The 23696-nt window shown below is 46.4% G+C and overlaps 1 protein-coding gene across 1 annotated transcript in view; it reads right to left on the bottom strand.

Moving 5' to 3' along the window:
- Nucleotides 1–266: 266 nt before the first annotated feature.
- The window catches only part of WNT3A (Wnt family member 3A), an 84621-nt gene continuing 61191 nt past the window's right edge, over nucleotides 267–23696 (bottom strand). The window contains exons 3-4 of the mRNA XM_035554385.1: nucleotides 3966–4231; nucleotides 267–746 (exon numbers count right to left, since the gene is read on the bottom strand). Of these exons, the coding sequence (XP_035410278.1) occupies nucleotides 267–746; nucleotides 3966–4231 (746 nt within the window). The remainder of the gene's footprint in view (nucleotides 747–3965; nucleotides 4232–23696) is intronic.

The following is a 23696-nucleotide window of genomic DNA, read 5'->3' as shown; positions in this document are numbered from 1 at the left end:
CTTCTTTCCAGCTCTGTGTCGTCAGCTAGTTAAAAAGCCGCTGTCTCCTATAGGATGCATCATTGTGGCGTAACTTGTGTGACTGCCAGATGTACCTCGGGATAGCCCAGAAGTCATTAGACCTATTCTATCCAACCAGTTTTAGCCTTTATTTTTTTTTATTCTTTTAATATCAAAAAGTAGACTTCTCTCATGTCTGCAACCTCAGAGGAAGTAGGCTCAAATCTGTTTCTCCACTTGGAGCCCAGCAGAGGGTTTTGCCCACTTTATTTGCATGTGTGGACATCGTAGACTCGTATGCACTCCTGGCAACGGACATAGCAGCACCAGTGAAAGATACAGTGGCACTTCTCTTTCCGTTTCTCAGTCCTCGTGTTGTGCCCACGGCCGCAGCACAAAAGATCGCAACCGTCAATCCCGTGGGAAGTGACATTACAGATCCTGTCACGGGTCCCGAAGGAACCTGTCTCAGGGTTGGGCTCACAAAAGTTTGGTGAGTTCTCGTAGTAAACCAGGTCCTTCTCAGTTGGAGCCTTGAAGAAATTGTATTTGGGCCTGAGGGTCTCGACCCAGCCACGGGATTCCCGATGTTTTTCCACCACCATTTCAGAAGCACTATCGTACTTGTCCTTGAGGTAGTCACCGATGACCCTGAAGTCTGGCTGAGACCACCAGCAGGTCTTCACTTCGCAGCTGCCTGAGAGGCCATGACATTTGCACTTCAGATGCATGAGCTCAATGATGGACTGGAAAAGAGAAGGAGAGGAAAGGCAAAGAAGAGGGAAGACGTTAGTCTGTAATCAAAACACAAATCATTTTGCTATTTAGCCAGGATTTCCTAAAGAACTTGGAGTGTTTTCATAGTTATACTTGCACACTTGTGAACAAGAATCACCTTATCCCTCAGTCAGTGCACTGCACAGATACTGGGTCTGAGGCAAATAAAACTTTCACAACTTTATTATTTTCAGTGGCTATCTCTGATTTCCACCCCAACTTTAAGCATCTATTGAGTGTTTTCACTAAGGGCTGAAGTGATCTGTACACTCTAATTTTTATCTTATCGATGTTCATGTGTGAGTATTGCAGTATTGTCACCTAAGAATACAATTCAGATGCACCTAGGCAGAAAAGCAAAGAAGACAGAAACCTACTAAAACAAATGTTTTCATAAGTGGAATATATAGCTATTCCACTGGAAATTAAATAAATGAGAAATGGCCTGAGCATCCAGCCCAGAGTTCCGTCTTTTATGTATGTTTTCATGTTTACTTAAGCAAACAATGTTCTAGCCTCTAGGCTATGTTCAGAAACCTGAAAAGTAATTTATTTTTTATTTTTAAGCCAAACACACGGTGTTTTTAAAAACATTTCAAAGAAAAAATAGGAGCCCAAATTCTGATTTTGAAAGCCTCAGACTTCAACATAAAGAACTGTCCTTGAGTAAATGGAAAGGTGATTGTTGAGCTTAGAGGTTTGCTGTGTGCTCTCACTACTCATGAAATTATTCTAAAGGTTTTTAGAGGTGTTGCCCTCCAGTATTCTGAGGTGGGAGACAAGCCTTATGCAACTTACTTGATAATCTGCATTTTCAGACTGATCAGCAAATTTCAGGGTACGTGAACAGACTAGTGCCAGCCTGAGTCCAAAAGATTTGCCATGAATCAGCACCTTGATGTTCACCAGGTGCTTTCCTGTGTTATTTACGGAGTATCACACGCCGCAAAGGAGGTTGTAATTAGCGATGAGAGAGAACCACAAAATGTTTGGTTCATATAATCATGCTGAACTTAATCAAAGCTTCTGGCCTGGTGGTAGGGTTTGAGTTCATAACATGAAACATTGCCTATGGCTCAGGTTTAGCTGGAAACACTTGAGCATGGAGGCCTGGAACAGCTACTCCATGAGTGCTGGCATGGTGAGAATAACAAACACTAGTGCTTTATAAAACAAAGGATTTCAGATGGGACATTTGCTCCCTACTTTTTGAAATTTGTAAAATGTCCAAAAATAACCCAATGCCAACACCCTGTCTAAGCCTGAGATCACAGCAATGTTTGTTCACAGTTCCATTTTTCCAAGGATTCTCACTTTAAGGCAAATCCCTCCTTTCCACAGCTTCTCCACAGTCCTCTTTATCTCATTAGCTCTCCCAGTAACTACCACCAGCAATGCACTTTGAGGTACCTGGAATAATTTGGGCTATTGCTTGAGGAAACCACATTATTTCTTGTATTCATCTTCATTGTGGACAAGTTTTGTTTCTGGTGGTATTTTATTTTGAAAGATTGTACTCCCTATTTCAGACCAGCTGTCCTGTGGTGTGAGGTGGGATAACAGGGGTTTGGCCACCTGAGAAGCTCACACTAAAGTCCTAGTAAGGACAGAGGTTTCCTAGCCCTGTGCAACTGTGCTTGCTTTGTTATGGCTCATGGCACAGTCCTCCTAGGCACATGTAAGGTCTGCTCCTGAGAGAACAAGACCACATTAACCTCTTTTGATTGCAGTGAGGTATTGTTTCTTCCACTGAAGGATGAACTAATTCAAGTTTGCTGCATGAGGAAAAAAAGCTGTTATCTTACAGGTGCTGTGGAATGGCCTCCATTAGCAAGAGCTTTGTGATTTAATTTCACAAATTGTTTCCCATAGATTAAGTTCTTCAGGCATTTATGGGGTATTCTTGAGATGAAAAAGAGAATGTCCTGTTATTGGGATTTTCCCACCTTACAAAGAAAATTCACTGCTTGTGAGTCAGTCACTGTGATGAGGACAAGACTTAGTACTTTCAGTTCCCTTAAATACTTTTTGAGTATATACTTACATACTTTTTGAGTCTGAAGTGAAAACACACTAGTTGGCTTTGTGGTATGGTCAATGTTTAATCAGGAGGCATCAGAGTCACATTCTCACTCATTTTCTTTAAATACTCTCTGGGAAAGAAATCATTGAGAAGAGGGACGGTGGGAAATGCTTCCCTGCTCTTCCTTACTCTCAAGTCTACAGGGCAGGGTGGTGGTCACAGGGGAAAGGACCCCAAACCACTGGGCTCTCTGCAAGGGATCCTGCAGGATCTCACCCCATGGACACCAGTGATTCAGCCTTCTCCGTCCTGATGGGACTCTCTAGACAATGTGTCCAGAGTGGTACAAATGCTGAGGACTTCTGGGGCACAAGCTGAGATGTCTGTAGATTTTATAGGTCCATAGTATAAAGCAATAGGTCTGCAGTTGTACATTTGGGTACCTAAATCTCACTTTAGACAGCAAAGTCCTTTCATAGGTAGGCCTGGTTGAACATTGCCTGCCTGACAGTTGCACTCAGACTTGGATTCAGTTGCCTAAACACAAGTACCTAATGCCATTTGTGAGCTCCATGGGTGTCCAAGGCATCAGATCAAGGGGGGCAGAGGACCTGCAAACCCACAGTCTTTCCCAGTAGCTACCCACAGACAAGCTGGATGCTTCAGAATACCTTTCTCAGGTTATACTTAAATGCCTTCACTTAACCAGCTGAATCTTGCCCATAAACTGTGGCCCATCTCTCTTAATTTCAGATGCCTACAGTACAGACATTTCAGAGCTCTCCCTCCTGAAGCTGGGGAGAGAGACAGGCATCATTCAGCTGAGATATTTCAAATGTCTACTTTCATCTGAGATGAAATTCCACCCTAGCACTGCCTGTTTTCATCCATTCACTACAGAGACGTCTGTACAACTGACTCCAAGGTAGGCATTTACTGAGTGGGTGAATTTACTTTTAGCTTCCATAGACTAGGCATAGAGAACCACTGACCACCTCCCTGAAGGAACTTTTGTCGGGCTTGTATCACCACTTCAGAATGTAAACCATCCCAGATTAGGTATGATTATTCCCTCAGTTCCCTCTGGATGTTCAGTGCAGGTTTCTAATGTGGCAGGTAAGAAATCAGTAAAGGAGATCAAGAAAGTGAAAATAAATGTCCTTACGGTCCTTCCAGCTTCGTTGTTGTGCCTGTTCATGGCTGACCGAGCATCTGGTCTGTTCTCCCGGGCATCAGCAAACTCCCGAGACACCATGCTCCCAAACTCCACGTCCTCGCTGCAGCCTCCCCATTTCCAGCCTTCCCCTGGAGAGCCTTTGTGGCGAGTGTCACAGCCGCAGATGGTGGCCGAGCCCTCAGCGCAGGATCTGGTCACTGCGAAAGCCACTCCAGCAGAGGCAATGGCATGGACAAAGGCTGATTCTCTGGTAGCTGTGAAAGAAAGAAATCAAGGAATAGTGGTCAGTGAAAGGGCTATGTGTGGCTGTGACCAGAGCTGTGAACGCCTTCTCTCGAGGGCATAGCAGAAGGCCAGGAAACTCTCCTCTGTGGTCCACAGACATTGTCTTATGGAAATGAGCTCCTGTGCAGAGAGGACCAGGCTTGATGCAAGCTCACTGAGGTCAAACAATGCATTTTTTACTAAGATCTTAGGATGGGTCCATGGCAAGACAAAAAGCAGTGGAAAAATGAGTTTCTCAGGGCATACAAACTATATTATACAGTCCTTTGCTGGCAATGCACCAAGTAGCCATACACAGAGCTGCAACGTTGGCTTCGGATGTGTAGAAGCTGGGCCATGAATGCAAATCTGTGCTTAATGCAAGCTGTCACCCTTCATGGTGGGACCAGCACCCACTGACTGGGAGAGCTGCTGACGGCTGGAAGGTGGAAAAATGTCAGGATGCTTTGATACTTCTCTACCCTGACTGTTATGTAAACTAAATATTGTCCCCACACTCCACCTTCATTTTCCTAGCCTGGCAAGCTCACCTTGGGACAATGTTCAAAATATAGCAACTTGTGTGCACCAAAAGCTTGGTTCACTAGCCTAATGAAGGCTCCTGCTAAGGGGACTGAGAATGAACTTTCCTTATCGGCCCATTGCCACAGATGTGGGATGGGATCAGCCAAAAGATTTCATAGTTAGAGACTGATGAGTCTTGGTCTCTGTGGAGACCTTCCTTCACAGACTTTTGTCATAGCTAGAGCTGGGAGGAGGAGGGCAGCTCAGTGTTAGTATGGCTTTCCTGGTTTCCAATGCTTTTTCCACAATGTGCTGAAATGAAAACCAAAGTACTTTGAAAAAGGGGAATATACCAAATTATCACTTTTTTTTTTTTTCTTCCAATTTTCATCTCATTCTGTTTCTTCACTCACTTGAAAATGACCTTGGAGTTCAACACTACACCTCAGAAAACACCACTGCGATGTTTTTTGGCTTCAGCAAAATGGCATTTTTATCACAAAAATTGCTAGTCTCAAATCCTTGAGTTTGAGACAGTTCTAAGGAGACAACTTTTCTGATAACTTGCCTCCCTTAACCTCATATACCCTTACCCACAAGAGCTATAGGTCTTGCCTATAGACCAGGTAGCCAAGAAAGAGTGCTGTCTGATGCCTTTTGAATGATTAGGATAGTACAGTGAATGGACCCAAGAAGGCAGGTCAAGTTTTCAGCTGATGCAGCTTCACCAACTTCCACTGAGCTTTGCATCATCTTACGAGGTACCTCCATAAATCCTCTAAAACCTTCATTGGACCACATTTTGCTGATCTGAGCTTTCCCTGGGCATTTTGGCTTAATATTTACCTTCTAGATGCTTCCAGGTTTTACTAACACATGGACAATTTAATATGCCAAGCCCCAAATCCAACATGTTCTTGGGGGGAAATCAAAACTGCTTGCTTGCAGAGAAGTCTCGGCTGGATTGAAGGCTTAAGCAAGACCTTTTGCAGTGCTTCTTTGCTTTGGGAAGACTACCAAACACAACAATATGCAAATCAAATAATGTGCATGAACTTACAAGCCGAAGGTATGAGCAATGTCCTGGAACACGATGTCAGTGTGCACCGTGAGGTTAGTAAGTCACTGAGGGCTGGAACCAAAAAAAGGAAAACACAGGAACCCTCAGTTCCTCAATGTGATTTTGAAAAATCCTTGTTCAGCATCTGTCCAGCCTCGAGGATCTCAGCTACCCACAGCTGTGACCGTACAGCTCCTGAGCTGTGTGAAAACTTGGCTTTTGAGTATGACTTGGCGAGTCCAGTTCTAACTGGACTGGGGATTTGGCTTCTTGCTCTTGCTAAAGCCCAGCTGGGATCCAGAAACCAGAACTGTGGGGTGGAGGTTTGACATGGTGTCTCTGAGGACACTGATGGCCAGTGCCTGGGTTTGTGAAAGACAAAGGCTTCTCATAGCATCCAGTCAGATAAGCTGGTGGGACGAATACCATCACCCTCCAGCAGAGAGGTGGAGGATATAGCTACCAGAGAACAGCTGAAACACCTACTTCCTCCAACTGTGGCCTAGCTCATCTTGAAAGCTTTTGATATGATGTTATACCACAGACAGGAGAGGAAGATGATGATATTTCACCCCTTCTGCCCGATAGCTGTGGTGGCTAAAGCACATTGTTTGTGCAGGTTAGCTCTCGTGGCTCGAGAATCACCCTTTTTTCTCTGCTCAGCGGGAGAGGCCTGATCCAGGCCTTTGGTTACTTGGGAAGGAGCTGCAGGCACTGAACTGGTGTCTGCAAATCCCCTGGGCCTCACCATGCTAGGACTGAAAAGAAAGCAGCTGCAGTCACAGTGTTGGTACAGAAAGCCTTGTTCTGTGTGGGTTTGAGAGGGGTGGCCCTGGGTTAGGAGCCCACAGGTCCTGGATTCTACTCAGGCTTCGGCAGCAGCCATGGGCTCAGAAGGGGGCAATGCAGAGGGTCTGCAGTACTTCTGCATTTACCAGGACTTGGGCATGGCTGAACGTGGGGTTACAGGAGCACAGCTTTGGTTGTAGGTACCCAGTTCTGCCCAAATTGCAGGTCCGTTACCTCAGCTTTCCACTGGTGCTGGCCCTTACAGAAAGCCTTCAACTCCAGGAGGGTATTGATAGGATTTGCCTTAAGAAGCACCGATTATACTTGTCTCTCCTCTTCCCAGAAAGAGCCCAATGCCTTTTACAGCCTGTATATGCGGTAATCACTCTCCTGCTTTTGAAATGCAGCCACCCCTGGGGTGGAGTGCAGCCACCACTTAACAGCACACAACAGGAAGCAAATAGCATTGTATCTGATCGTAACTACCTGGGGAATGTAGGCAGGCAGAGCAAAGCTGAAATCTGGCCCCGGGCACTGGGGTTAGGAGTTTGTCTCTTGAGAAAGTTGCAGCCGATCTTTTAATGACTGCATGAAATTAGGGCACTGGGTTTACTTCTCCTACCCCTAACTTAAGGCAGCGAGTTCAATATTGACGCAGATGAAGGAGCGCCATTGCGTGAATCATGTCCTGCCACCTACCAAGTTATGGGACTGTCCTCCCATTACTAAGCAGACCTGACCCTGTTGAGCTCTGGAGAGCTCCCCAGGTTGTAGCCGGAGGCGGTGTGGCTGCAGGAATGGAGAAGGAGTGTATAGAGATACAGATAAGCAGAAGGAAAGCATGCACTTGTAATGGAAATGAGGGGTTATTAAGGTGCCATATAAAAATGCAAGAGACTTAGCAAAGATAACAGGAAAGTGCAGTATATTTGTCAGGTCGCCTCATTCCTCTCTGGGTGGTTCTGGTAGCAGGAGACAAGCAGCTCGTTATGACTTGAAGAGAGCTTCTGGAAAGTCATCTGGCAAGAGAAGGTTAATAGGGACTAATACCTCATGGAGATGTTGACTTAAGAGCATTTTAACCATTTTGTTTTCAGTGCAGCACAAGGTCACCAAAGCTCTGGCTTCAGCTTGTTTAATTCCTGCCTGCTCTCGAGTTTCCCTGGAGGGCTTAGAGACTTGGATGGCTCTAAGGTACCCCATTTTGGACCCTTTTAGACTGGGTTGCCTATTGGGGAAAAGAGTGCTGAGGCTTACAGAGGGCCTTGTGGGATGCTTTACGTGTACCCCCACAAAGAGACCTCTCCAAGTCACTGGTCACTTCTGGAAATTGCTTCCTAAGAAGCCCAGTCTATGAAGCTGAGAGTGAATGGTCCATGTAGAACACCTCTGACTGCCCTCTTTCAGGATGCAGAGAGAAATGGTTGGGCAGTTTCATTATGAGAATTCAGAGGTCTGAGGATGAGGTGAGCTAAGATTTGATTTCCTGCTTTCACACAACTTTCTTACATGACTTGGTCAGTCTGTGCTTCTGCTTCCTTATCCGTACACCCGAGGACAATCCTGCTTATCTCCCCAGAAGACTGCAATGCTAAATTCAATGATGTCTTCAGAACTGTGGGCAGAAGGTGTTGGAGCCAAACAAAGGGTCATCAAGATGTGGAGTGAGGAAGGCAAATGAATAACCACATAAATATTTGGACTGTCTATTATACGAAACCTGGTCTCATGGGTTCTGCTGCCCAGACAGTGACTTATTTTTCCTGAACCTTTCTCTCAGTGACTAAATGATTAACCCCAGGTCAGGCGGATATCCCTGATCTGAGGCAGGAAAGACTGATGAAGCAGAAGGTTGAACGCAATGGTTCATTTTGTCTTAAAAAACCTACAGTCCATTTTTACCACCTTTGTACTGTAGCACTGAGCCCTGTTCTCCCTACTGTTGACACCCTAAATCTTTCCTTCCTCTCTGCACGGTTGTCTGGCGGTAACAGCAAGTTCCTGGGAGAGGGCAACACAACCACTGTCAGATGTGTTAGGAGCTGAAGTTGCAAGTTTTGTGTCCTGGATCACAGCTTGAGGAGCTAGGCCGTTTCTAAGAAAGGGGGCACTGCTGCTTCTGCTGACTTCTCTTTAACAGAAAGCAGTGAGATCTCTGTGATCTTAGAAAGAAAGACAAGAAAGGAAGGTGTCTTGCTTGAGGTGGTTCTGGGCTGCACATCTTGCAGGGAAGGAAGCAGGCCTCCGCAGCTTGGAGAACAGGTAGTCAAGCACCAGGGGATGGACCCGGCTCCAAGGGCTTCCCACTCAGCACCTCACTTTTCTGGATGGTCTTCCTGAAGGTGCGGAAGCTCCTTAGCACCGGGAACCTTCATGTCTCCAGGACAGCTGCTCACTGTGCTCTGGGGAGCTAAACCTCCCATGCCAGCAACTCTCTACTCCCCTTCTGGGGCCTAGCCACCATGCCTTTTAAAATATGGCCCTTTGAGTGAAACACTGACCTGGTGCCTTTTTGGGATGAACGACTTATAAACAGCATGAAAAAGAATAGAATTGTCACAGATTGCCTCTGGAAATGTATGACAGTGAAGGAAAGAGTCTCTAGATCTTAGACACTCCTCCCAGTGATCATTAGCGTCCCTGCTCTTGAACAGAGGATCCTTCCCCTAGGCCCCCACCAGAAGAGGATCTGCAGTGGTGTGGCTGAATACCTTGAAGTTATGACACCATAGACTTAAGTGATCTTGGAAGAGTCCTTCAGTAAGCAGGGTAACATGGAGAAAAAGTGGCATCTGCTCTACTGACTGCAGGGAGGAGGCATGCTGCTTTCTCTCTGCTTTGTTTTTCAAAGCTAAAAGAGTAGAGAAAGCTACATGTTGTGTCAGCTATTTTAGACATCCAGGCAACCTGTTTCAGAAACCCATCTCTGAGGGGTGGAAAGTGTAAAGTCTTTCCAACATTTGTCTGGTAGGGCATGCACCCAGGGAGTGTGAGAAAGGGTTTATATTCCCTCCTTGGCCTGAGGGGATACAAACCCACAGCTCTCATGCTCGGATTTGCACAACAGTTGACACTACATTGACTCTGGATTAAAAAATTAATCTAAATAAGAGACTAGTGTTTCTGGTGTTTGGAGTCAGCACAGCCCCACCTCTTACACTGGGAGCCTGTGCTAATGGCTCCATCTCATTACTGTGGCTGGGGGTCCTTCTTGCAGGTTAGACATCATGGGGACTACAGGGGAGAAAGGAATTGTCCAATGGAGGAAGACAGTGAGGAATTTGTGAAGTGAGCTTTGAGAGATTTGGAAGCCCAGTATTTGTCTCAAGCTAAGGTGGATTTTGTTTGGCTGTGGTAGCAAGAGGACTGTCCAGCTGCTGTCAGCACGCCATGGGTTCCTTCTCAAATCCATCAAGAGAGCAACCTTACCTAGAGGTGGGAGAAGAGCTGTGCCATTCCCTTGTGGGGAGCATCACCCATAAACACCTCGATGGTAAAAGCTAAACCAAAAGGGATTGAATAAATGGTCATGTTGTACAACTTTGGATGGAGACAGAGGATGCTAGAAGAGTTTAATACCAATGGATGTTTTGAATCTGGATGCAGGAGCTGAAGTACTGATGGAGTAAATGTCACTGCCTGTTCCTTGTTTGCAACTACATTGAAGCCAAGGCTGGACAAGGTCTCATCTCTGAATGAGATGAGTTCTTCTCAGAGGTACTTTCAGCCATATCCTCATCAGATATTAATAAGAAGGTGACACTCAGGAGAGCTGGGGTTTCTTTAGGCTCACATCAACAAATACAGCAATGCAGCTACCTTCTGAACAGCAGAAATGAAATCCAACAGGACTGGTGAGCTCACAAGATCTGCAAAAACAGATGCGGAGATTGATATCGGCTTATACTAACATTAATGTCCTGCTTGCCCTGAAATCTGTGTGCAGAACAGGCAAGACCACCTGCAGCAATGCAGCCTTTCTTGCCCCATGTACCAGGAGAAAATTCTCCAGTCCTCTCAGCCCAGCCAGCCTCTGTGCAAAACCTGCCAACCAGCAGGTCCCTCCGAGCCAAGAACCAAGGGTTCAGGACATGGGGATGATGTCCCCCACCTTATGATGCTCTCTTTGCACTAGACCAATCCCTTCCTCAAAGTCTGATAAGGAAAGACGTGAAGGGTCATATCTCAGATCATAGGACATGTTTTTCCCCAGGGGAAGGAGGAGGAAAGGTGAAAAAATGTTTGAAAGCTCTCTCTCTCTTTTTTTTTTTTTTAATGATGATGACAAAGAAGCAAATGGTTTGCCAATCAGAACTATTAAATATTGGCACTGCACCAGGTGAAAGCAGAGAACAGGGAACCCCTTGGCACATGTTGGCTCACAGATCCATCCATGCTGCCTGCTGCCCAAGTGCTGGAGGGGAACAAGCATTGTTCCCATAGTAAAGGAGGAGGAGGAGGATCACAGAGGTGTCACGGCTGCTGTGAGCCTGACATTGCTTGTGGGGAAAATACTGGGAACGTTGGAAACAAAATATTGGCTCTCACAGCCTCGGAGGCAGGCGAGCTTCAGTTTCACTACATTCCTCCCGATTGTAGCAATAGAGGATCCTATCTCAGATAAACCAACTGAAAGGGTTTTACATAAGCTGGCTGGCTCAGCTTCAAGCTTCCTTTTGCTTTTCTCCGGAGAGGCCCCTGTTTCCAGCATTCATGTCCCCCAAACCAGTCCTGCCAACCTCAATGTGTTGATGTCCTGCAACAGATTCTCCAGCCCTGCCACTGAAGTCTCCTCAGTTATCCCCTTAACTGAAAGGGGATGCTTTTACCAAGCCTTCTGCTTGTTTTTCAAGATGCACCTTCCATCTTGAAAGGTGTTGAGGAGCAAGTGGAGGCCTTGGACATTGGCCTTGGCTCAACACAAAGATTAGGGGGGAGGTTTAGGCTGGATATTAGGTGAAATTTCTTTACTGAAACGGTTGTGCAGCATTGGAGTAGGTTGCTCAGGGAAGTGGTTGAATCACCATCCCTGGAGGTCTTCAAGAAATGTGTTGATTTAGAACTTAATAGCATGGTATAGTGGTGGACTTTAGTACTAGGTTGGACTAGATGATCTTAGAGGTCTTTTCCAACCTGAATGATTTTATGATTTTATGATTCTATGATTATAAAAGCAGGGGGGCAAGCCAGGCTTTTTGGAGGGAGGGTGAAGCAGAGCACATTCCCAAATTCAACAGCATGTGCTGTATTCATACTGGCTAAACTTATACTGACTATAAAATGTTTTTCAAAGTCAAAACAGTAGGAAGAGATCCTGAGCTTGCTTAAAGGTTTAATTTCTTTACTTGGTGTCCCTCCAAATCTAAGTGCCAAGTAGCCAAATGCCCTGGTTCTGACTTTCTGCTTAATCACATTAGTGCCAGTCAGGAAGGTGGCTATTGAAGTCCTTGTTGTTACTCTGAGATGGCTCTGGAGGCTTCAAGAAGACTACAGAAAGATCAGAGCCCTGTGACTGCATCACCGAGTGGGTTACAAATGCTGAACAAAGTCCCTCTCTGTACACGAGCAACTCTGTAACCTTTCCTCAGTTTCCCCATTTGCAAAAATGCACAAAATTAATATCTCATGCCACATAATGAAACGCTCAGGGATTCATTCAAGTGGTGTTCTCTATTGGCTAACACCTCAGACCAGATCTGACAAACTGTCCATATGAGACAGAAAGTTCAATTTATACCCTACAGCTGTATCGTTGAGTATCCTTTCAGCCTACAATATTACGGAGGAGAAGGGCAAAAGAGAAGACTTTTCTCTTCACCCTGCATGATGTCTGGTTACCCTCGGAGTGGTGCTCATGCTTGGATCACTCCTCTTGCATAAGGCCTTGCAGGAAAACATCAGTACCTCAACCTGCCGGTGTGCTGAGCTGTGTAGGCCTTCTTATCAGCACCTTGACTGGGCTTATAGCTGCTGCAGGTCTTGGCTGTAGCTCTAGGACTTTGCAGAGCAGCTCTGTGTTGCACAGGGATGATGTGTCTAGAGCCATGCAAACCCTTATCAGTCTTCTCCAGAAGAGCATGATTGCATGGGATCCCTTGGGCAAGAGGAATCTAAATGACAGCAGATCTAAAGGGATGCAGGAGGATCACCAAGTCCATTCCCCTACCATTTCTTTGTAAGATGACAGTCTCAACTGATTTGAATGGTTTGGAGCCATATGCTGGTAAAATCCAAATACCTGCTGCATTTGTTAGGTTTATCTTGGGTCCCTTAGTTGTTAGCAGCATTTCCCAAGTGGGATTCTCTCTGAGTCTAGAGAAGCCTGCTTTGCAAAAACCCCAGTCCTTGGGGGCTGCAGGTAATCAAGACTTTCAGGTCTAACCCCAAAATGGGGTGAAAGAAATGCAGCTCTCCCACGCCGGGCTTTGGAGCACCCACGAGTGGAGCAGATCCCACAGCCCATGCTAGGCTGTATGTGACACCACAGTCTCTGCCCTTTTTCCCAAAAAGCCATGCCAACTCTATGCCCAGCTGATTCTGCGCCGTTTCTCATCAAAATCCAGCTCCAGGGTTTGTTTGACTTTTTTATCCTTTTAAAAATCAGGCCTCAAAATGCAAAGACTTATGCAAATGCGAAGCATAATAACAAGAAGCTAACCACACTTTTGCATATCTTAAAGGAAAGGTTAGGTTTGGGTCCCATCTGTGTTTTGAACGAAGTTCTGATTGAGTTCTTGTTTCCTCTGAACCAGCATGCTAGTGTCAACACATCCCTGGGAAGATGAAAGGCCCTAAAAAGACATTTGATCAGATTAGCTGTGATTCAGATCATTGGAGGGAAATTATTAAATGGGCAATTCCTGCCAGGGAACATGAAGGCGATACAGATAAGAGGGAACGCTGGATTGAAGGAGGTTGGATTAACACAGTTTGTAAAATCCTGAAGGCCAAGTTCCCCTAAAACATGTGAACAGTGTTTTTTTTTTTTTTTTTTTTTTTTTCTTCTGGTTGCTTATGGCTGCCCTTGCACCCAGCACACTGGGGCTGCAACCTGCAATCCTAAACAGGTAGAGGCAGATCGTGGACAGCCCGGGAGCGGGGCTGGTGCGCGCTGCCCGCCTGAGCGGGTCAGGGTCTGGAATGCTCCCGACAATTAGCTGCTGTCAAAATAACCCCAGGTGATCGCAGGTAACCAGACCCCCAAGATAGGCAAATCAGCAAGATGGCCTGGTATCAGTAAGCCATGTCTGATACCTGCAAAGCAAACATCTCCTATCGCTCTCCCTATCGCCCTATCTCTCTGTCGATCTAATCGTTACCGTGTATGTCTCCCTACCTACCCTGCTCAACCCAAGCACATTTTATCTGTCTTTCTGTTGGCTTGGTCACGTGTGAAACGCTGGGCGGCTGATCCCCCCCACCTCCCTAAATGCCTTCTTCTGAATATTTCATCTCCATCTCGAGTCCTGAAACTGCGCGCTCCTCTCGGCCCCTTGAATTACCCCGAGCACTTGTCTCCCCAATGGCCTGATGTCCCTGGAAGGCTTTAGACAAAAGGAAGCCGTGTGCCAATTGGGGGTTATTAGCAGAGATACACCGCGCTCATTGTGGCAGGACCGAGTCCTTAATGAAAGGGGAAGGCGGAAAAGGAGCGGGGAAGGACTGGGCTGAAATTCTCCGAGGCGCCTTCCAGGTTAAAGGGATCACTGGGGTCCCTCCTGGCCTGGAAAAAAAAAGGCAAGAAAAAAAGGCGAGCCCCAAAGACCACTATGCAAAACAGCCCCGCTGGTCAATAGGATATGGGGAAGAAAAAAAAAAATAATTGTATTCTGTTATCAGAAGCAACATGGTCCAACAAAAGGATTGCCTTCGCCCACCTGAGAATGGAATGCGAGGCTCCATTTCGCTGCTCTGATCGTATTTGACAGCCCCCCTCGAGACTGCCTGGTTGGTATGGCAAATCGTCCTTATTACCTGCTGGGGTGAATGAATCCCCCTTTGTGCTGGCACTGTCACGCTGCATTAGGTTGACAATGGCCCCAGATATTTTATATGAAATTTGCCCTCACTTGTGATTAGCCAGCACCAACTAAGTCATAGCAACCTAGAACTATGCATTGGCCGGGCCCCGTTGTCGGCCGAAAGGGAAATCCCTATTCAAATGGTTTAATAAAACAATCTAAAGGGCGTGTGAATCGTGAAAAGCATTTTCACTTTTCTCTTTAGCTTAATCTCATGGTCGCTGGGATATTGTGCTCTGAGCAGACCCCAGCAGGGTGTGGGCTAAGGTCCCCCATCAACTTCTTTTACAGCCTCCTTTTCTGCGAGTTAATGATATACCGGTGTGATTGCCTCCCGCAGCAAGAAGAAACACGCATTTGATGAAAAGGACGGACCTCCTAACACATCCTAAATGGCAACAATTTCTCATCCAAAGGTCACAGGTCATAACCTGGATTTTGAATCACCACCCAGATCTTTTTCAAAGCCTTGCTAAAGCTGGGGGATTCTGCAAGGCCATTTTACACACAGACACACACACACAGAGACACCGAGTTATCTCTGGAGCTTCCCGCTCTGCTTGAGGCTTGAGCTTAGTGTTTGGAAACAATTGGATTTTCCCATTTTTTTTGCCTACAGTTTGCTGTCTTTCAAGTCCTCTCAACCCTGGATTGCAACACAGAGAAAAGTACAGGAAAGGGATGGGCAATGCAAGGTGCTTCCTGAGCAGCCCTGAGCTGCACCTGGAGCTTGAGCAGCACCCGGGATGCAAAAAGAGGAGGGGGAAGGAGAAGCATAGGGTTCCCCTTTGTGCTTTAGCTCCTCTTTCTTGCCCTGGCTGGGGAGCAGACGAAGGCGCGGGGTCTCTGCGAGGCTGGGTGAGAGCTGTGTGCTCCTCTTAGCAGTCACCTAAACAGAGGAACATGTTGCGTCTGCGGAATGAGGCTGGAAATCCCCAGGGAAACAAGCTCCCTCATGAACCTCCCACAGCTGAGCGTCTAAGCCCAGAGCCTAGGGATGCATGGAAACAAAAAGCAAAAGGAAAAACTGCACAGGAACTTGTTTTTTCCCCTTTTTTCTTTCCTCTATTTCCCCCCATCCCACCACGAAGCCCAGGGCTGGAGGGGGTTCCTCTGTTGGGCTATATTCTCCCTTGATTTTTCCCACCAGCACTCAGCAAGAAAAGAGGGGCTGCAGCGAGCATGCAAAATGAGAACAGCCCATGCTCTCACCAGGGTCCCTTTTGGCTTTGGAAATCCATGTTAGCCTCTCCCAGAAGGTGTTCACACCAGCTGTGGTATGTTTCCACTGCAGCTTTCTACCTAATTGTAAGCTATCTGGGGCAAGGAGTGATTTTGTTATTATGTGCTTGTACAGTATTTAACACAATGGGTCCCTGATCTCTGCTTGGGGCCTCAGAGTCTACTGTAATACAAATAATTAACCATAATAGAGCTGGGCAAATATCTTAATAAAACCATGGAATCAATTTGAGGCAATTAAGCAATTTTTTTGGCTTGCAGAAGTTTTTGCTTTGCAGGCTCAATTTGGAGAAGGGAGTGGGTTTGGGTGCTGGTGGAACTGCAGGAGAGCTGCTCACCCCCCAGCAAGCTTTGGCAATCTTTTTTTTTTTTTTTTTTTTTTTTTGTGGATTTCAGTTTCACCCTGTTGGGGAGGCAGAAATGTTTTGTGCAGCTCCCAGAGCACAACAAAAGCCGCTTTATAAATAGCTCGTGAGAGAAAGCATGGTTTGGAGGCCGGATCTGTGGTTCCTGAGGAATAAGGGTCTGAGTTTAAAAAAAACAAACATGATTTCAGAGCAGCTCATGTGCCCTGCCCCTGCCTCAGTTGCCCACCTGTGAAATGGAGAGCAATCATCCTCTTCCTGCTTTCTAATCCCAAGCACTTGAGGACACAGCTAGCTGTTGAAGCAATGGGGCTGCAACCCTATTTAGACAGAGAGGAATAAGAAAATTGCAAAGCCTGGGACACAGACTGGATGATTTACAAGCAATTATAAGCCAGGAGATAAGCTCTGGATGACAGATATTCTGATTATAGTTGAAGCTCTCGTACAATTTGCAAGCGGAAAAGGGAGCTAAATATATTGAACACTTGTCTAAAGTTGTATTCAGTCTGTACTTGTCCATCATGGGGGAGTGCATGTGAGGACATTAAGGCACGGAGCACATCTTCTAAGGGTGTGCAAATGAACAAATCTAGCAGCTCACCCAGCCAGAGCAGTGACCTCAAGAATGGGACTACACCACCCCTCTCTGAAGGAAATAGCTGTGCTCCTCCATGAACACCTCTGCTGGCCAAGCGGGTGCAGACCTTGAACTTTGTCACCCACAAATCTTATGGCAATACACTGCTGTGCTATGGCAGTTTGGCTAAGAAAAGTCTGTGAAATATGATCATAGAATCCTAGAATCACAGAATCATTTAGGTTGGAAAAGACCTCTAAGATCATGTACTCCAACCTTTGACCTAGCACTGCCAAGTCCACCATTAAACCATGTCTCTAAACTCTACATCTACACATTTTATGAAGACCTCCAGGGATGGTGACTCAACCACTTCCCTGGGCAGCCTATTCTGATACTTCACAATCCTTTCAATGAAGAAATTTTTCCTAATATCCAACCTAAACCTCCTCTTGTGCAACTTAAGGACATTTCTTCTCCTCTTACCACTTGGTATTTGGGAGAAGAGACCGATCCCAAATTAACCTGGTCTTGGGCCTGGACACGGAGAAATGTGTCCTAGTACTTAAACAATGAAGAAAAAATCTGCACCGCAGTGCTTTCAAACTACAGCTCACCCTGTACTGTGTGCATGTCCTAATAATGGTTCATTTTAGCTGTTGTGAGAGTTAGCCTATTATTGCCCAGAGAAATTTTGGATACCTCATCCCTGGAGGTGTTCAAGACCAGGTTGGATGAGGCCCTGGGCAACTTGATCTAGTGGATGGCATCCCTGCCCATGGCAGGGGGGTGGAACTGGGTGATCTTTAAGGTCACTTCCATGATTCTATTCTGCTGAACTGAAACTGTCATCACATTGACTGGGGAAGCTGAGCAAGAACATGCAAGGAGGATACTTGGCTAGGAGACCACCTGGCAATCTGACATATTCATCATAAAGCGAAGAACTCTTGGTGAATATAAGTGCACAGAAATGAGATAAATGGAAGTTCTTCTTCAGTATCACTGTCGAGTGATAGGCAGGAGTTAGACAGTAATAATATCAAGAATAGAAACCTCATAGCTTGTGTCTGTTTGTGATTTAAACCACTGAAGCTCTCACACAAACAGTGTCTAGCTTGGCTCCACCAGTGTGAGTGGGCTACTCGTCACGGGCAGCTGTCCACCCACGCTCCTGTGCCTATACTGAACATCCTGCCTGAACGTCCAGCCTGGGTTGGGAGAATGGTGTGGGTTTTCTGATGCCCACCAAGAAGCTTGCAGAGATGTCAATTTCTGTTCCTCACTGCGTCACACAGATATTTGAGCTGGTGACCCCAAAACAATTTCAGAATTGTGGACAGCTGTTGGTAGTGCCAAGCCTCAGGCTGTTGCTACGTGATCCCTCCCATAATCAAAACTGTAGCAGAGTTGTTGCAGCATGAGATAACTACCTGACCTAAAAAAAAAAAAAAAAAACCACACACACACACACAAAAACCTGCTGTTGAAGCAAAGGATACCAAACACCTCCAGAAAACTCTTTCTCAACCATCATTTGTATTCATAAGACAAGCCAATTTCATTAATCTTGTGCTTACATTATTTTGCCCAGGTTTCTTAAGCTCAAATAACACCCACCTACCTAATTAGAGAGAAGCAGTTTTCTCGCCCAGCCCCGTGTCATACGCTTGCCAGCCCTCGTGGTGAGTGGAGCTGGAAGTGTGCAGACTACGGAGATGCTCTCTCCTATGGAGATGATTTCTTAGCCTGAACTGCACATGGGTTTTACCCTCCCAGGCAAGGAAAACGATGGGCACCCAGAGTGTGCATAACCCCCAGGTGGTGGTGGAGGGCTCTTTGAAAAGGGTTGTGAGTGAGTGGGAAGAAGAGGCAGGTGCTGTGGGTTTGGTTTCACAGGAGAGATGTAGGGTTCCAGCTTCCACCTCTGTCTCTGGGTTTGTCTATGTTAACCCGTCTCAAGCCAAATGATAATATTTGCTTTGATGAAGCATTCTCTTCCTCGGGCTATACATCACTGCTATAGTTTCTTCTTCTCTTTTGCATTGCAAGTCTGGTCCAGAACTTTGCCAAGCAAGAAAACTTGCAACTCCCAGCTTCTACTTCTTATCCTCACTGCTTTTAATTCACTGAGTACCTGTTTGCTCATGTGTCACCCCTGCCTTCATATCTGACAACTGGTCACGATGTTATTCCAGATTTTGCATTATAAATGCTCATGAAACTCTGCTACAGGTTGTCAAAGGGCATCCACACCCCACAGCTATGGTTGTGGGCACGCCAGAGCTGGTGGGAACGACACATGACCCCTCACCCAGCACATTAACTTGGATGGGAAGGGTGATGACCTGTTCTGCATACATGGTCTTTGGTGACTTCAGTGGGAGCGGAAGGCATTTACCAAACTGCTGGAGGAACCCGGTACCTCAAGGGTTTACTGGCAGTGCACATCGCTTTCATCCCTGCCTGTCTTACAGCAATAAATCAAAGTCACGCATCCTGTGGCCTCTTGGGATGGGAGCTGCTAAAGATTCCTCTCTTGCTATTAAGTGTAAGCTCCCTTGGTGGCAACGCTGCTGCCACCCTATGTAATGAGTGGAGGTAGATGAGATGTGAAGTGTGAAAAAAAATAAAAGAACAACCAAGAACCCTCAGGAAATGTCTCTGAAAATCAGTTACTGAATAAATCTGGTAAAGTAAAAAATATAGTTTGGCCATCAGCAAAACAATACGGGGCATGATTCTCCTCTTGGTCTGGTGTAAATCAGAGAAACCTTTACATAATATCATGGAAATGGCAGAAAAGTTAAGCCAATGTTATCGGGGGTGCCTCTTGTTATAGAAGTCATAACATTTTCTACAGAAAAGCTTACTTTTTCTACTGAGACACCTCACTTCCTGTAATTTTGCATGATGCTGATGTCTAGAAGCCCCTGCTGAAGTCAGGTCTTTGCTCTGAAAGGCAGGCACCTTACAGTTAGACTGGCAGGCTCAGCCCTTGCTCGTGAAAACCTCAAAATCATCAAAATCGGACCTGGACCTTGCACCTTTCTGCCCAAAGGCAGGATCCAGTCTGCCTAAACTATCCCTGACAGATGTTTGTCTAACCTGTTCTCAAAAAACTCCCAGGTCGGAGCTCCCACCCCTTCCCCAGGCAATCTGTTCTCGTGCTTCGCTGCCCTCACCGTTAGACTGCTCTTCCCAAGGCTGAACCCCATCCCCGGCTTCGATTTCAGTGGACATGGAGGAGAACTCATCAAACTAACACGGGCAAAGCAAAGAAGTTGGAAATGGAAGAAAGAGAGGAAGAGGAAGGGATGTTGTGAAGTTGTGCAGCATCGGTGGCAGAGCTGGGAGCAGAGCTCAGGTCCCTTCACTCTGTGACTTGTGCCTGAGTCACGGCATAAGCGAGGGAGCCCTTACCTTATTAATCCCAGTGGGTTCCCCTCTTTTCTCCTGGCCTTTTCCTATGCTCCCTCTTCTCACTCGTTTCCGTCTCTCATGGTAATTTCCTTTGCCTTTCAGCATCTTACATGTGCCCTCGGAGGGAGAGGGTGTTGTAATGTACGCAGTCTTTGGCTGATTCATCCCTTTGCTTACACATGACTAACACTCGTGCTATTTGTCTAACTATTTCAATTGATGCATATTTAATACGTACAAATTTAATTAAAGTGTTATTCATAAAAAAAAAAAATCTGGGCCAATTTATTTTATTTTTTTGTTTGTTTTAAATACCCAAAGGGGATATTCTAATTAGGGACTAGATGCCAGAAAACAGTGTCAGATTCCACCTCCCCTCTCCCCACCTCTAATCAAAGCAGTAGGTTTTGATATTATAAAGAAAAAGCCACCAAACCCACAACAGTATTTACAGGCATTCGCTCTGCAGGTGCAGAGATCAATGCTGAGAGAAGCTGAGAACTTCCAGCTCTCAGTGGAAACCCATGGAAGTTGCTCCGTGTCTCTGAGGAGAAGCCAGCTATGTACCCAGAGCCAGCTCCTCACCTAATGGATCTGTGCTAGTGCTTTGATTGGAGAATTTGCTGAATCTTTCTAATCAGCTTGGTCCTGCAACCTTTAATCATGCAAATGGCTCACATCTTCAATGCAGCTCCAGACTTGCCAGCAAAAAGGCTTGCTGCAGAACTGAGTATGGAAACGGGAACTGGGATTTGTGCTGGCACAACAAAGTTTCCAATGACTATGGGCCTGAAAATGCATCCTTCCAAGTGGATGTGTCTCCAGAGTTAGCTGGGAGGTGTAAAAACTCTTGGGCTTGCATATTGCATGGCCCAACAAGTCTCTTTAGTGGACAACGTAATTCAGGAGTCTAGCAGGTATATTAGTATTTCCTGCTTCCAGGTAGGCAGGGAAAATGCAAAAAAAAAAAAAAGAAGGCAAAAACTGGCCCAAATAGCACAGCAAAAGGCATCAGGATTTGCTTATCCTAAGAGGACCAACTCAGTTTGGGTCTTGGGAAAAGGCTGAGATCAAATCACCCAGTATACAGTTTAGCATCATCCAGATCTGGTTCACAGCCTTGTTCAGAAAATCCGGTCTCCAGCAATTTCAGGTAACTGTGTAATAGAGGTTTAGTTCAAAAGCCTGCCCAGGACAACTCCTCACAGGAAGGTTGGGTGTGCTGTGCTGTGCTCAGGGTGTGTGGTATAACAGCGTGGTATATCAGCGTGGTATAACAGTGGTATAACAGCGGGGACACAAAATGCCGTGTGGCTCAGAAGGGGCTGCTACACCAGTCAGTGCTGGTGGTGGCCTGTGGCCTCTCTATCCCTTCCCAGCCTCCTGCTGTCCATCAGAAACCACAAAAACACCACCCAGAGCTCTCTAACAAACCTAAGACTTCCATCATGAAACAGCAAAGCCTCAAAAACAGCGAGAAATGTTGTCACCGACATCCCAAGCAGTCACCTTCACCCTGAGCCTTCATCTGCTCAGTGGATGACATCTGCCGACAGGTTTTTGAGACCTTTTCAAGGCTTCTCAAGACTTGTGGAAGTCTTGAAAGGCCTCACTGTCATTCCAGATGCAGAAATATCTCTTTTCCTCCAGCTGGAATGCAGGTTCCCTACCCACCCCAAGGAAGTCACTGCTGTCACACTGAAAACGAGGCCTGTGGCAATGCCGTGTGTCACCACACATAAGGAGCGGTCCCCAAACCCTCTAGCAGCAGGCTGCGGATGAATCATGACATTCATTCCTCAGGGAGATCTCCAAGACCATTTAACTCAATTCGTTCAGGCATTTTTATGAATTTGTTGCAAAGGCTCAGCCATTTGTGTCTCCAGAGAGAGATAGCAGGGCACCTGAAGTATGTGCCGGTACGTGATTTACCTCTGTGCCTTGCAGTACACACGTAGGAGCTGTTAGAAATGCTAATACGGGAACACAGGCCTCATCTTGAAATCTGAAGGGGGGATTACAGCCGATGAGTCCTCATTTACTTTTCCAGAAGAGCAGCAGAGATAAATCTGGCTGCTCCTTTGCAGGGTGTTAAAGGGGGATTTCCTGGTGGGTGGGTCTCCTCAGTGGGGCATTATTGTATTGGCAGTGGGGCGGGAAGGAATGGATTAAGCAACTGGCGAGGGGATATGGAGCCTTTGCATGTGTTCACAATGGATGTGAGCTGGGGAGGGTGGAAAGCTGTCAGTGGCCTAAAGGAAATCAGGTCTGGGTCCTGGCTTAGGACTGACCACACGGTTGCTCCTCAGCTGAACGGCGCTCTTCAGAAATTCAGCTCCCATGCTGGGTCTGTCACTGGTCACCAGTGTTGTGGAGGCTGCTGGATGCCCTGCTGTGGGAGGAAGTCAGCCAGATGGAGCTGCTGACATTGGGTCACCCAGCATACTCTGTCCCATACTATCCAGCAGTGGAGCACTGCCAGTGCTGGAAATAAATGTTATCTGCTGCCCTTAAATCACTTCTGTTTCTCCCCATCCTCTTGCCTTTCTTGAACATGTGCACTTTTTCTGGTGTGTTTCTTGGTTATGGTGTAGATTTTGGTATGCTTTTCTTCTAGTCAGTATGTTTGGTATTCTGGGTAAGTATAGGCACTATGGGCAGCACCATCAACTTTGGTGCTGATTTTAGGGGTTGGTGCAAGCCTGCAGAGAGCTCAGGGACTGAGAACAGAGCTGAGCAAAGCAGAGCTGAGAATAGGTTTCCACTCCTCCCTGGAGATGGGATCTCCTCTAGAGAGCAGAGATTTTGGTGAGGGCTCACAGGGATTCTTCAAGATTCAGAGCCTGTATTTGCCCTCGTTTTAATGCTAAGTGCAACATGTCAGTCTCTGAAGCTCCAAGTCCTGTTCAGTAAATACATTTAACTTAAGAAGCAAAATGCCCACCCACCATTTGCAGATTCCCGTAGTAAGAAAAGCTGCTTAGAGATCAAGCATGAAAAGAAAGAGCTCTCATCCACTAAGCCGTACACACAGGAGACACATACTTCACCCAGGCTGGCTAGCCTCAGTTAGCTAAGGTAGGTTAAAACAGTATTTAAGCCAAGGCAGTTTGGGTGAGTAACTTAAGTTCAAGGCAGTTTTAGGTACTAGTTTGGCTGAGTAGCCAAAGTTCAAGCTGGCAGGGCAGGAGTGGCTGCCCAGCAGCTCCTGAATCACTTGTGGCTCTCCAAGATTTTGCGTACGTTTTTTGCCCCAGCTACAGCGTGTGGTTAGCAGCAGGGCTATGCTGTGTAGGGGCTAGAGAGCCCAGTATTGCCGTTAGCCTGGGATGTGGCTTGCGTGCTCAGGCCAGCTTCAGAGGAGCCACCGTCATCATCTGAGGTAGCCCTGGCGCAGCACTATCCTAGACTTCCTGATGTATGTCACACGCGGCTCACAGAGTGAAGAAG

Source organism: Cygnus atratus, chromosome 2, assembly GCF_013377495.2.
Source record: "Cygnus atratus isolate AKBS03 ecotype Queensland, Australia chromosome 2, CAtr_DNAZoo_HiC_assembly, whole genome shotgun sequence".
NCBI lineage: Eukaryota > Metazoa > Chordata > Aves > Anseriformes > Anatidae > Cygnus > Cygnus atratus.
Note: the sequence above shows the minus strand (reverse complement) of the source record. Positions and strands in the feature narration are given on the sequence as shown.